This window comes from Cucumis melo, chromosome 7 (genome assembly GCF_025177605.1).
Source record: "Cucumis melo cultivar AY chromosome 7, USDA_Cmelo_AY_1.0, whole genome shotgun sequence".
NCBI lineage: Eukaryota > Viridiplantae > Streptophyta > Magnoliopsida > Cucurbitales > Cucurbitaceae > Cucumis > Cucumis melo.
Window position 1 is genome coordinate 17,705,446 of NC_066863.1, and position 14,796 is coordinate 17,720,241.

The following is a 14,796-nucleotide window of genomic DNA, read 5'->3' on the forward strand; positions in this document are numbered from 1 at the left end:
AAAACATTTCTAAACTCATGTTTTGGAAACACTTTCTAAATATCATCAAATACTTTTCACAAACATGCTTGTAAATCGAAATATAATGATCAGTACACTTCAATAATTATTTCAAAGCATACTTAAACAATAGCTTTGTAAAAAATATTTAGAAACTTCATTTACAAATCATTTTGTCACTCACTAATGGAAGCTTAGATCCTTGGCTTGTAAACTAGCCCGATCTCCTCTTGGTCAGAAATAATGGAAAATAAATCCATTCAATCTCTTTTGATCAAGAAAAAAATATCGAAACTTTACTTAAAATTCCTCAAAATCACCAAAATAGCCCAAAATCACCCAACTGGAGCTTGGTGTCGAACTACCTTCTTGCTTTGGCTTCAACTCAACTCTTGCATGCAACTCAACTTCTCTCTACCTCTTCTCTCTACCTTGCCCTTAAGTGAAAATGGTGCGAAACAAGAGAAATGATAGTCTGTTGACTTTAAAAACACTCCTTGTATAAAAAAAAACGCTAACCTCGCTCGATAGAAATTTCTGAAAATATGTTCGTCGAGTGTCTTTAAGTGATCTCAACCAAGCTCAGCCCGAGATCCACCGAGATCTTTACTCTTCTCGGTCGAACATGCCTGAGATCATATCTGAGAACCTAAATAAATTCCTTTTTCTACTTCCAGTTCTAGCCAAACACGACCCCGAATGGCTCAAGTTTCTAACTTCTTAAGCTTTTTATCCTTCATCTCGATCGAACTAGCAACAAGATGACCCGAGATCCATCTCGTAAACCCTTCTATTTTTCATCTCGGTTTACCACAATCTGGAGACACTACAAGAATTTTGGCCTTTAATGTCGGTTTAAAACCGACATTAAAGGCCTTTAATGTCACTTGGCAACCGACATCTTTGTGAGCGTTATTAAAGGTCTTTAATGTCGGTTGGGCTTTAATGTCGGTTTAAAAACGACATTAAAGGCCTCTTTAATGTCGGTTTAAAAACGACATTAAAGGCCTTTAATGTCAGTTTTCAACCGACATCTTTGATGGTGTTATTGAAGCCCTTTAATGCCGGTTGGGCTTTAATGTCGGTTTAAAAACGACATTAAAGCCCTCTTTAATGTCGGTTTGTTAGTTTTCAACCGACATCTTTGATAGTGTTATTGAAGCTCTTTAATGTCGGTTGAACTCTGATATGTCGGTTTAAAACCGACATTAAAGCCTAGTTTTTTTATTCATTTTTACAAATTTATTTTTATTTAATTGTTACATTATTGTCCTATAGACCGACATTGGGTCAATGTAGATAAATATTTTTTTCACACGCCAACAAATCAATGAAATTCATATTATGTTAGAAACTATAACATTTGTCTTTTACATTTGAATACACAAAATAAAATATTAATATTATGTTTATATATACATTTCTACAACAGTACATGAAAAAAAATTCTAATACAAGAATTAAATAATTAAAAATCCTAAATGCCTTCTCAGTCTTCAATTTTCAACGGTCGCTTGACCATTTCTACACAATCGCTTAGCTTTCAACCCGATATCACTTCAATTATCTACAAACAATATCCAAATAAACCATTTATATGAATAACAAAGCTGTTTGAAGTACTGAAATTGCAGAAAAGGATGAAAAGTTCTTAATATTGCCCACCAAATGAATAATCAACATTTTTTTACATAACATTATTATGAAAACCAATATCAATCTATAAAGAAATAAGCAACATCAACACAATAAGCTGAAAAGTAAAGCTTATTGTAGTCCAACGTAAGCATAAGTAGCGCAAAGAAAAAATGTCCCTTACGTCACCAATGGAATTTCATTCCAAGTAAACATAAACATCATTAAAAATTAACTAAAATAATAAATAATAAACAAAACCAGAGAAAGAGTTTATGCTGAACTAAAGATCTCTTTTGTAATAATAATATAGATGTTTTAAACTTTTGCTGAAGCAGATATGCAGAAGCTTGACTTTCTAGTTCCAGTCCCAAATTATACATCATAATAAGACCAGAAGTTGCTAGTACTTTTCTCATCATTATATCCACATGTTTTTCTAAAATAATAAGAGCAATGAAAGAACAAAAGCAAGTGTCATAATGGCCGAGCTAAAGACATAATGCTTAAGAATTGAATAAAGTAACATGGCTATGTAAAATCAACCTGTAAGACTAACCTGGATCAGGATGAAGTGTTTTTGGGTCACCGGGACCAACCAATATATTAGTGACACCAGTCATTTGAAAAGACATGTAGGCATTGAAGTAATACGGAGCAAACATAACCACAGAATCCCCAGCATCACACAATGTAAGAACAAGGTTAACAAATGCCTGCAGTAAAATCAGCACTACATTTTACCATAAGAAGACAATCAACATAAGGAAGTGTTCCAAAACGAAAGCTGATAATATATGCAAGCGTTAACCGAGTTTTTCCTTTGTACTTCTAAGCCAATGAATGATAGGATGTCTAATAGATAAGTAATGCTGCAACTTAAGCTGGCCATTCTTGCCAGTTTTGATTCATTATTATAAAAAAATTCAATGATTTGCACTATCATCACCTGATTTGCACCGGCTGTAACCATCACAGAGGACTTGTACAGTTTATTTTCCTCATTCAACTGCAAAACAAAAAAACAATGATTTAGTAAGTCCATGACTGTCTGGTTCCATAATATAAACAAGAACACAATTTCAGAGAGAGAACAATATCAAGAACAACATTCCAACTTAACATGAAGATCAATGGAATTAAAAGAAATATGAGTTTATTTTTCATTTAAAAAATGGAAAAAAGAAATGAACCTTGCCGAACATGTTCTGCAGATATATATAGATGTTGATTTAAGGCGAGCTTGTATCAGGTGAAATATCAAGTCCTAGAAGACAGAGATCCTTTAATAGTAAATCTGCACTTTTGAAATGGAGGCCATTGATGCCAACTTCTTTTGCACCTTACATTCTTCTTTCTGCAAGTAAACTTGTAATTGGAAAGAGTGGGGGACCATTTCATAAAGGCTAAGAATTCATGCTTATTTACTAATCTTTTTCTTTGTTGCTAGTATGATTTAATAAAAGGTTTTGAAATCCTAACCAAACTTTGACAGTTAAAAGAAAGAAAAAAAAGGTTCAAATTTTTGCTTTGGCTTTTACAGTTGGATTAAGATTTCAATTTGTTTAGTAAAAACAATTTTAAGAAACTAAGGAAATCTAGCTGTGGGTAATTTTATAACTTTTTTTTTTCCTATAAAGCACAGAAGAAAGAGATGAAGTTCCTATAAATGCCACCTACGTACGTCCTCCATCTTTAAATCACTCTTCCTTTTAATTTTACCTCATATGTGCTATATGCGACTGTATTTTCTCTTAGCAGAAACAACTTTGTTATTAACTTGTGTATTATTCTACCCCAATTAGCTAAATTGAATAGCTGAGCGTTGTTGTGAATTTATAATAATAATACAGTATTTGTTATGTTCTGAGAAGAAAAATATTGTAGAGTGAAAACTGTGAAGAATGAACAAGCACACAGAAGCATAATATAATATGTATCCAAGTTTGAGTTGCAAATTTAACAGTACATCTCTACCCATATATCTATCACCTTGCATGTATAGTTTCAAAAATACCAATGATGAAAGTCACTCAAATTAATTTTAACTAACTGAAGTGAGAGTATGCAACTATGTATTATTATAATAGTAAATAAAGGCGTTTAAAAAAAAAAGGAAAATCCCTCCTAAAAAGTATAAATAAATAAATGATAATGGTGGATGGTAGTGGTAATGTTAAAAAAAAAGGTTTTGAGTCAGATTGAATCAAAAAAACCTCTTCTTGTGTCCGACAAAAACTTGCAAAACGCCATCCGACCCGCCAGCTACCAAGGTGCATTCTTGCTCTCCCACTTGCCTCCAACACACACTACTGACCAACCCATAACCCGACCCCATCCCCCCATCAAATTCCTTTACCCATATTGGCTCTCCCCACCTCTTATCGTACACAAACACTCTCTTGTCCTCCGATCCACACCCGATTAAGCCCCCCTTCCTCCACACTGACAACCCCACAAAGCTCCTCCCGTTCACGTGCCCCTCGTACGTGCGCACCACACGTGCACCCCCGCCCTCCTCCGTCTTCCACATCTTTAAACTCCCGTCTGTGCTCGCCGACACCACCGTCCCTCCATCCACGAATTTCACATACGTCACCGTCTTCCCTCATTTTACATCACTGTACTTACATTTCAACTACTCTGAATCTGACAAAGAGTTAAATACAATACGCAGTTAGCTAAAACAATCCCTTCAGCAAAAAACCCCCCAAAATTACAAACCATACAAAGTAAATAAAACTAAAAAGAGAGACAAATGGGAAATCAGAAACTTCACCAAATTAAACTTTAGGTCAGCGATGCTCTTCCGAGGAAAATGTGAAATTAGATGGATCTCTGAATCTCATGTCGGAAATGAAGCGGAAGATTCAGAGAAAGATGAAAAGGACAACGACGGAAGAGATAGAGATGTGGTTTATGCGTCGTCTTCCATGCCATCGTCGCCAAAAAATGCTCTCATTCCGACAAGGTGTAGATTTACACCAAATCATTCGTCGTTTAACGAGAACCGGTACCAGAGTTCTTCGATTACAAGTGACAGAACTATCGAAGAAGAAGAGAAAATAGAGCGGTGATTCAACCCTAAACCCTAAAGTGAGATTGAGAAGAGAGGGAAGAAAGGCGTGAGAGAGTGAACGAAGGGCTGAGAAGAAATCGAGAAATAGGAAGAGCAAATGAGTTTTAATTTGTCTTCTAATTTTATTGATTTAATTTAACAAAATTAAAAAATAATTAAAGAAATTAACTATAGCTTTAATGTCAGTTTAAAACCGACATTAAAGCTCCTTCTTTGATGTCGGTTTAAAACCGACATTAAACATCCGCGTTTTGAAAAACGACATTAAAGATCCGTTTTCATTTTTTCCAACCGACATCAAAGCCCATATTTCTTGTAGTGAGATTTACTCTCTGTTTTCCCCATCTCGCCTGAGATTACTCAAAGCTAGCCCAGGATTCTCACTTTCTATCTTTCTCTATCTTTTCTCTCGACCGAACTAAACCAAGTTTGAACACTTCTACCCCAAGATCTTTATATAAAAAGTATTTTGTCGTTCCTCAACTTTTCTTCTAACGTCCCATCACAATTTCAACCTTAATTTCTTCATCCTTTCTTAGTTTTCCTTCTTCCCACCTACCATGACATACTTTAGTTTTAATTTTCCATCTTAACTTCACTCAAAATCTAACCTTCCAAGCTCTTTAAAAGTCTGAAGCTTCTTTAGGGTGTAGGGCTTACAAAAGTTCAGTTGAAGATCGTTGCACGAGGCCGAACGCTGAAAGTCGAAGTTCTTGTGAGGAATAGGAATGTCGAACATTGGATGAAGAAGAGAAATGCTGTTGGGAGATTGTCGGATGAAGAAGAGGAAGTCGAAGTACGTGGATATTGTGATTGCAACTATCGAGTGTAGACTCGAATGGATAAAAAAACCCTAAAAGAAAATTATTTGTATATATATGTATACGTATATGTATGTATATCTATATATGTATATATATATATATATATATATATATATATATATATATATATATTTTAATAAACATAAAAAATAGCCAATCGATCGACCGGTCGGGTCTTGCTTGCGTTGTCTAAACGGACCAACATGTAATAAGTTTTTACTACTGAAAACTGAAACTGACCGATGTTTCCCTTACCTCTACCCGACCGACTTCGGTTCAGTCGTTTTCGGTCGGTCGGTCGTTTTTGTTTTTTTGCCTACTCTACTGATCATCCTTAGTATTGACTACCTCATTTTGTCCATCAATCTGAGGATGACATGTAGTGAAGTAGACTAACTTAGCACCAAGTTTTTCCCAAACTACCTTCCAAAAATGACTTAAGCCTTTCACATCTCTATCACTAACAATGCTTCTAGGAATGTCATGCAATTTAATTACATCTTTAAAGAACAAGTCGACAGATGTTTAGCATTATTAGTTTTATTCATGCAATAAAATGAGTCACTTTGCTAAAACTATCAACTACCACAAAAATGCTATCATTCCCCCTCTTAGATCAAGGTAATCCCAACAAAAAGTTCATTGAATTATCTAACCAAAGTCCACTTGGAGATGATAAAGGCAAATATAATCCATGTGATAATTTAGACTTAGACTTAGCTTCTTTACATGTAATACATCTTTCGCACACCTTATGTACATCATGTCTCATTATAGGCCAATAAAAATGTTCACAACATGTCATATGATTTAGTGATCCCAACATCATATAATCAGACACAACCGCTACAAGAAAAAAATGGGCTACCATAACACCTTTCTACAGCCAAATTGAAATGAAAGAAAGAAAAAAGTGTCATAAATGACAAAATGCACATTTTTTTTGGGTAAAAAGCAAAGATTTTCGATTTTTTGCTAATTTTATGACATTTTTTAAGTATCATCGATTCATGAAAATTTTTAAACGTCATGAAACATAATAATTAATTAGGGTTTGGCTTTAAAAAACAAAAGATAAAAAGAAAAAATTTAATTTATAACCCACCTCAGCCAAATTCACGCCCTCGCCCCTGATACACTTTCTCTTGGGAAAGTGCCAAAAATAGGTCAATTTTGGAGGTGTTGATGATATTTTAGGATTGGTTTTGAAAAAAGTTGAGTTTTCGGACAAATTGATAGTGAAAAGTCAAATTTGCCCTTAATGAAAATTTCTTTCTCCTTAATCTAAAACATAACGTAAAAAAAAAAACATTCAATGACCTTCTCCTTCAACACGTCTATGAACCCTTCTCCTTCAACACGTCTGCAACGTTGGAAATGGCAACAGTGAACGTCCAGTGGACGTCTGCAACATCGACAATGGTGAGACAATTTTCCATTTTTTGCATATTAATTAAGTTCATCCTTTGTTCACTTTCTTCTTGTTGTTTTCCCCAGCTCCGGTGACCTCCATTTCAAACTCATTTTCCCTTTCCACCTTTTTCAAGGTCTTTCTCACTCCCCATCTCTGGTGACCTCCATTTACTTTTACATACAAAAAACCCACCCTTTTCACCTACCATTTTCCCCACCTCCTCATCCCCTCCCTCTCCCATTTTCCCATCTTCGATCACCTCCATTTCAAACCCACCATTGAAATGGAGGTCACTGGAGATGAGGAATGAGAAAGAAAAATATTATGATCACTACAAGATAAATTTATTGTAATAATTTTTTGGTTAAAGTGGGGAAACCATCATCTTAAAAAAAAAAAAAAAAAAAGAATCAAACCCTTATTTCCTCTTCTCAACTGCCGCCGCCGCTTGACCTGACCCGAAGCGCCGCACTGTCTCCGTCAACCACCGTAGATCGTTTTAGCGTTCGTGCATCGCCGTCGAAGCCCAGCCGATCACCGTTCGCAATCTGTCAACCACTGCAAGTTGTCTGTCGTTTGTGCGTCGCGGTTGAAGCCCAATCGCGCCAGCCGCCTCCGTCGCGTTGTCCGCCAGGTATCTGTCGCTTTCCGTCGCGCTCCATAAGCCGTCGTTCGAAGCCAGCGCATGTCAGCCACGCGCCATGCGAGCCGTGCGCACACCCTTGCCGAGCTACGCCAGCCACCCGCGAGCCCCAGTCGAGCCGTCAAGCCATTTTTGAGCCACTTGACCATTTTTATCCTTTTCCACCTGTTTTTGTGTAAGTTTTGATTGGGTTTTTGGCATACCGAACAAAGATTTAATTTTGGACTTTATATAATTTAATTTTGGATTAAATTAAATTATTTTTCTTAAAAAGTTGTTAGATCGTTAGAAGTGGAACTGAGGAATTTCCTGGTTAAGGCTAAGTTGATGTCAACCTTAATCTTGGGTAAGTTACTTCGACTGAAATTATGGACTTTAATTCTATTAAGTATCAGTTATTAAATTGGTGTTTTCTAACTATTTAGGAAGTCGCTGCTTGGAAAGCGTGATTTTACTATTAGAATTCAATTGAGCAAATCTCCAGGTAAGATATTCTACTACTAGACCCTCGAGTTTAATTTAAAGAGACCGCATGTATGAATGGTTATGTACTGATGATGGCTAGCTATAGAACTTGAGGTTACAAATAGAAACTGATATTGTAATTTTGACTGCAGGATGATTATGTGTTAGAGCTGATAATGCATTGATGTTATCACCTACGTTTTATTGATACGGTATTGTGATTGAGGATGATATGACATGATATGATATGATATGATACGATATATATGGTATAACATGTTATGACGTGATATATTATGATGTGATTTGATGATGTGTTATTTGCATGCTATAGATAGGGTGTATGTTAGTTTTACCTATTAGAGTCGTACCCACATGAGTGTCCTTCGGGATCACCACTCTTTTTTACGACTGTGTAGTCCGAGGGGATCACTAGTCTGACATTGACGTTGACACAGACATGATTTGAGAGATCCGACGGGATCGCTCACACTTAAGACTGCGTAGTCCGACGGGACCAACAGTCTGACATTGACATAGACATAAACATGATTTGAGTGATTCAACTGAATCACTAACAGCCTGATCGTCTTAGGTGTTCCCTTGGGTTCACCAGAGACCGGCTTGTTCCTATCGGATCACAGATTGCACGTGTTTGGGAACGTGCCAGTTCAAGGGTACCACTCTTCAAGACTCTAATAGAAAGTTAACATGTACCTAGCGAGACTAGTAGTGGGTCCCTTACTGAGTATTTTTATACTCACTCTTTCCATTTCTATTTTTCAAGTAGAGGCAGAGGTAAGAGCAAAGGCAAGCTGGCGAATGACCAAAAGTGACTATGGTGAGCCATAGGGATACGTTTGCTTCCGCTTACGTCATGTGTCAAATTTCAGAGTTTATATCTCCTTTCATTTTATTCTATTTTTATTTATTTCTTTGTTTTCCTTTTCCTTTAAAACTAGTGGGGTCCGAGATAGGATTTGTTTTAATTTTTCCGTACATTCTATTTATGATTTTAACTACAATTTGCAATTTTGTTTTATTTTCTATTTACTTTAAATAAATTTTAATTCTTTCCTTTTAAAGTAAAGTTCTTAACTTAGTGTAAGATGTTGGGTCTTTACACTTCTTCACTAAGATAACCTTCTGCCGCCGCCACCTTACCAGTTTTAGTTATGATTGGTCCTTTTGGCAAAACTTGAAGAACTAAACTTAAGAGATTGCATGTATTTACGATTATGCATTGATGGTAGCTAAGATGCATAATGCGATGCTATAGATGATGATTGATATTGTGTTGATGATGATTGATATTATAATTGATGATGATAACTGGTATGTTTATGATACATGATATATTAATCACATGAATAAGGACGTTATGATTAATATTCCTGTCATGTTATGATGTTTATGATGATGTTACATGTTTTGGATTGTGGTGTGTCTGTTAACTTTGTTTGTTAAGCTTTTTACCCCACCTGTATTGTAATCCTATCTATGAGGTCACTCGCACGACTAGAGGTGTTCCGACGAGACCACTTGCACGATTAAGGGTGTACCTACGTATTACATATATGTTTATGGAGTGTGTACCTCCGGTCACTCGCACGACTAAGGGTGTTCCTACAGGATCACTCGCACGATTTAGGGGTGTACCTACTGATCACATGCACGGTTAAGGAACAGTTATATTGTGTATACGGGATCACTCGTACGACTAGGGGTGTTCCGACGAAACCACTCGCACGATTTAGGGTGTATCTACGTATTACATATATGTTTATGGAGTGTGTACCTACGATTACTCATACGACTAGGGGTGTTCCTACGGGATCACTCCATGATTTAGGAGTGTTCATACGGTCTCACTCACTCAAGTGTACTCCATTGGACACACAACGTTATGATTATGTTTCTAACGAAAAGTTAACAGATAACCTAGCGGGACTAATAGTGGATCCCTTACTGAGTATATTTATATACTCACTCTTTCCTATGTTTAATATTTCAGGCAAAGGTAAATAACTTAAGAAGCTGGCGAGTGACAGCGAGGGATCCGTGGCATGCCATATGGAGACACAGTTCAGCTTCACACTCATTTATATGTCTTTCAGTATTTTAAATTTTAACCATTGTACTTAAAGATTTTATCCTATTTATTTGTTTTTAGTTATTTAAAATTGTTAGAACCTGCGGGTCACGTTTTCAAATTATTTTTGTTAATTTTGAAAATCTTATGTTTTTTCTGAACGTCTTGATATTAATTTTATAAAGATTTTAGTTATCCTCTTTTCAAAAAAGTGTCTTTTGATGTTTATCTTTTGAGTAATGACCTTAACTTAGTTTAAAAATTCGAGTCGTTACAAAAAAAACCCATGTTCGAAAATGAAATTAAAAAAAATATACATTGGTTAAAGGATAACCCTTTCTTTGGCTTTTTTCATTATATTCAGTCATTGAATAAGCATTGAATAAGTGAGGAATTTTTGAACTTTTTTTGGAAGGTTTTTTATTGAATCATCGTGGTTCTAGTCTGAATCTAAGGTTTTAATTGATTCATAGGGTCTTAACAAGATAATTCCTATCAATAATAAAGAAAAAAAAAGAGTAATGTCGCATTACATACAAATCAAAGAGGAAAAAATAGGCATTTATTGATCTCATCTTTTACGGAATCGATCCCCCTTTTGGCTATACAAGAATACGTAGAGCTCGGCATGTCTGGAAGCACAGGAGAACATTCTTTTGTTGATATTATCACCAGTATTCGATATTGGGTCATTCATAGCATTACTATACCTTCTCCATTCATTGCAGGTTGGTTATTCGTCAGCACGGGTTTAGCTTACGATGTTTTTGGAAGCCCTCGTCCAAATGAGTATTATACAGAGAGTCGACAAGGAATTCCATTAATAACTGGCCGTTTTGATTCTTTGGAACAACTCGATGAATTTAGTAGGTCTTTTTAGGAGGACCAAATGACTATCGATAAAACTTATCCTATTTTTACAATGCGATGGTTAACTATTCACAGACTAGCTGTACCTACCGTTTCTTTTTTAGGGCCAGTATCAGCAATGCAATTCATCCAAAAAAAATTTAACTATCCAAAATTTCCAACAATGTTCTAGTTTCCATCAAGTTTGAATCCCTCCAACACCCTACTTTCGAATTCACGGATTATTACACTCACCAAAAGCATGAGAAAGGAACATCATTTACTTGAAGACAATGCTCCAGCCTAAAGAGTCACAAACTAAGAGAAAAACGTGATTACAAATTTACTACCTACATGAGAGAACTTTAATAGGCTCCAAACAAATCTTATAATACATAGTACAAAATATTCTTCGTGCTCAAAAAAGATGTTCTTACCTTAACAAAAGTCTTAAAACTCATTACAACACAATAAAACAAGCTGCAACTACAAATAAAGAATTTGAGACTTAATTAGAAATCTTTGACCTACATGTTTTAGTCGGCATGAAGAAATACAATAGAACTCATAGACACCAAAAATTGATGATATAAGAGAACATACCTGAGGTTTTTCAAAAAAAAACAAAAGAAAAAACACAGCCAAACAAATGTCACTTAAATTAAAATAACTAAGCTCTAAATAAAACTTTATGAACAAAATCAATATAATTTACAACAATACCACATAGATAGGCCTCTCGATCAACAAGGGGGCAACAAACACATGAGAAAGAGATGAAAACCTAATAGTACAAGGCAAAGTATCAACTTCCTAAGTATATTTCAACATAATTCCTAAAACATAGACATGTCTAAACAGATCGAACGACATAACTTTTCAATGACTACCATAACTGTAGAATAGTTAACACAACAACATGTAATCTAATTGAACTCACACAAAGCAAAATTTCAAGTTGTCCATTTGACAAATATACCTTTCACCAACAGAATTGCAAGCTTATGTTTCGTTGTTCTCAATCAAAGTCAATACAAAAGTCAACTCAAAGAACCTACACATAATAAGGATTATACAATAAACTTACGCAGATGAGAGTTAGGTTCATCACATTCCATAACTATAAACTTCCAACACAACTTAGAAACTATAAATCCAACTAAGGTCCAGACACTCAATAAGTATAAAGTGACAATATTCGAATTCAAAACAACGTTCAAAGTGGACTAAAAACTTACTGGTTGGCTCAGATTCATTACCTTCAACTTCGAATGAAACAAATATGTAATGAGGGGGTGGGGTGGGGGGATTTTTGGATTATCTTCATAAAGATATTGCAGAAATCTCCTAATAATGAGTATACTTATATTTCTCACTTTTCATAATAGTCAAAAGAAACTGCACAACCTACCTTCGCTTCAATTGGCCATCCCATCCCAGCCAAATGATGAAGCAGTCTCAACAATTGGCCACCACCCCTGTCAAGAAAGATCGTTGCTTAATATCTAACAAGCTGAGTTCAAATTTTGAAAGCATTTTAGATTCTTAGCAATGGAAGCTTGAAGGCAAATATGCTATTATCATTCAACATATTCCATGTCAAGGTATTAAGGTGTTCCTCGAACCTAATCAAAAGATTTTAAGTATAAAAGAAACACCAGTTTGTTTGCACATCCATAATAATATTTGGTGCTCATACTATATCTTGAAATATAAACAAGAGTTTTGAGGTATACTTGCAACTTCCTCCGGTCAATAGGCCACTCATCTGAAAAATGTCACCTTCAAGTGTAGCACTAGGGGCGTGAATTTCTCTATTAAAAGCAACATGTAGTAAATAACAAAATGGCTACAATAAGAAAACTTATCGTCGACTCTAAGAACACATTATTTATCTCAACACGGACACTAAATGAGCATACCTCTTTTGCAGCATCAATATTTTTGCAAACAAAGGTTAAACCGAAAACATACACTACTGCACTCTACAATTTCCACCTATTTCCATAAACATGTTATTTACATTGATAATAACCAAAAAAAGAAGCCCATGGCTACAAGTCCATTCATGCTTGTCATGCTATAAAAGAAAAAGTTTCTAGTACAAACTTGAATTGACCATCAATTGATTAAGCACACTTCTTCTAAAACCAATTTCTTCAAAACTGTACAACAATTGAGAAAGATTCATTTATGCCCCTTCAAATCTTAAAATATAATCTGAGTTGAAATCGATGACAAAAAAATAACCTGGCCTCCCTAACTCAAAACCAACCCCAGTGACAAGTACAAAAAGTCTAAATGACACTTTTAACTATCAAAACCACTTTCAAAATTCCTAGGTGTGCCTAGGTATGACTTAAAACTCAAGCCTACAAAATATATACAAGACTACCATAAATTTACGATAAATTCAAATCTAAAAATTCAACAAAGAGCACTTGGATCTAATATAATGACCACACAATGCTAAGTAACACTTTATTTACACTTTATTTACAACCTTATAAGGTTGGATACATTCTCAAGGAATCAAAGGGCATTAGCAAAAAGAGACATTAGAGTGTTTAACATCTAAGAACTCTATAATTCGGCAACAAGCTACAATACAATATTCTACAAACAACTAAATAATTTATCAATACAACTAATATATGACTTCCAAACAATTTTAAGAAGAAGAAGAAGAAGACAAACGATACCCACATTAGGATTTAGGGTTTAAGTAGCGAAATTGCTTGGACATACCCTAAATCCCATTAGGATTTAGGGTTTAAGTAGCGAAATTGCTTGGACATACCCACATTAGGATTTAGAGTTTAAGTAGCGAAATTACTTGGAGAGTACAAAATTACACGCGCGCCGCCGCCGCCGTCCGTTCGGTTTTAGGGTTTAAGTAGCGAAATTGCTTGGACATACCCTACATCCCATTATGATTTAGGGTTTAAGTAGCGAAATTGGTTGGACATACCCACATTAGGATTTAGGGTTTAAGTAGCGAAATTGCTTGGAGAGTACAAAATTACACGCGCGCCGCCGTCGCTGTCCGTTCGGTTGGGCGGGCTTGGGCAACCGCGCTTGCGCGAAAGATAGGAATATAATTTTATCTCTATTTTTATTCTTTGGCAGCTAGGACACGTGTAACCTTTTTAGACAATCAAGGCATCCGACGTACGTGGCGCACATTCGCGCAATTCAAACGTTCGTTCGTGAAACGTGTCCGACGTTCACTCTCTGCCAAACTTTTGAGAAGATCGCTCACGTCCTCTTCTTCCCGATAAATGCTCTCCTCCACGTACTGCCTCCCTCACCCCTCTATAAATTGGAGAGAACTCATTCCATCAAAACACACAGAAAACGTATTTACTTCAATCGCCTCCTCTCTTCCTCTCCTTTCGTCTTCACCCTGTGTTCTGAGCATTTACATAAGCCCTTTGCTTCTATTCTCTATACTTACGAGTGCACGTTCGTACTGGGAAGCTTTTTTAACCTTGGGGAGCAAACGGCATAACGATTAGCACCACGGTCAGCCGAAATTGCTTTCAGGACAGTGGTTCGTCATGGCACAGCAATAAATCTGATCGACCTTATCTTTTAACAATCTGAAAGCAATCATGTCGATCAAGACCTCCAACAAAATCCTACCTGGCCTGTATAAAGTTGAGCCACTTGACGGAATGAACTACCGCTGTTGGTCTCAAAAGTTGTTAATCTTCTTTGAGCAACTAGAAGTTGATTATGTCCTCACTACAAATTTGCCGTCCTCTGACCTTCCAACTATCATTTCAACATCTT

The 14,796-nt window shown here is 35.8% G+C and overlaps 1 protein-coding gene across 1 annotated transcript; it reads right to left on the reverse strand.

The window, feature by feature from the left end:
- Positions 1-1,325: 1,325 nt before the first annotated feature.
- LOC127150207 (aromatic aminotransferase ISS1-like) lies at positions 1,326-4,821 on the reverse strand. Its single transcript, XM_051087506.1, has 6 exons — positions 4,415-4,821; positions 3,852-4,284; positions 2,829-2,992; positions 2,585-2,644; positions 2,195-2,351; positions 1,326-1,567 (listed from the first exon to the last, which is right to left on the reverse strand). Exons 3-6 carry the CDS (start codon positions 2,838-2,840, stop codon positions 1,560-1,562), a joined length of 237 nt encoding a protein of 78 aa, XP_050943463.1. The 5' UTR covers positions 2,841-2,992; positions 3,852-4,284; positions 4,415-4,821; the 3' UTR covers positions 1,326-1,559.
- Between the last annotated feature and the right edge of the window lie 9,975 nt (positions 4,822-14,796).

Excerpts from the sequence above, each read along its gene's own strand:
- LOC127150207 (XM_051087506.1), bottom strand. Across the intron at positions 2,352-2,584 it reads TTACAGCCGGTGCAAATCAG|GCATTTGTTAACCTTGTTCT; the intron begins GTGATGATAGTG and ends ATTTTACTGCAG.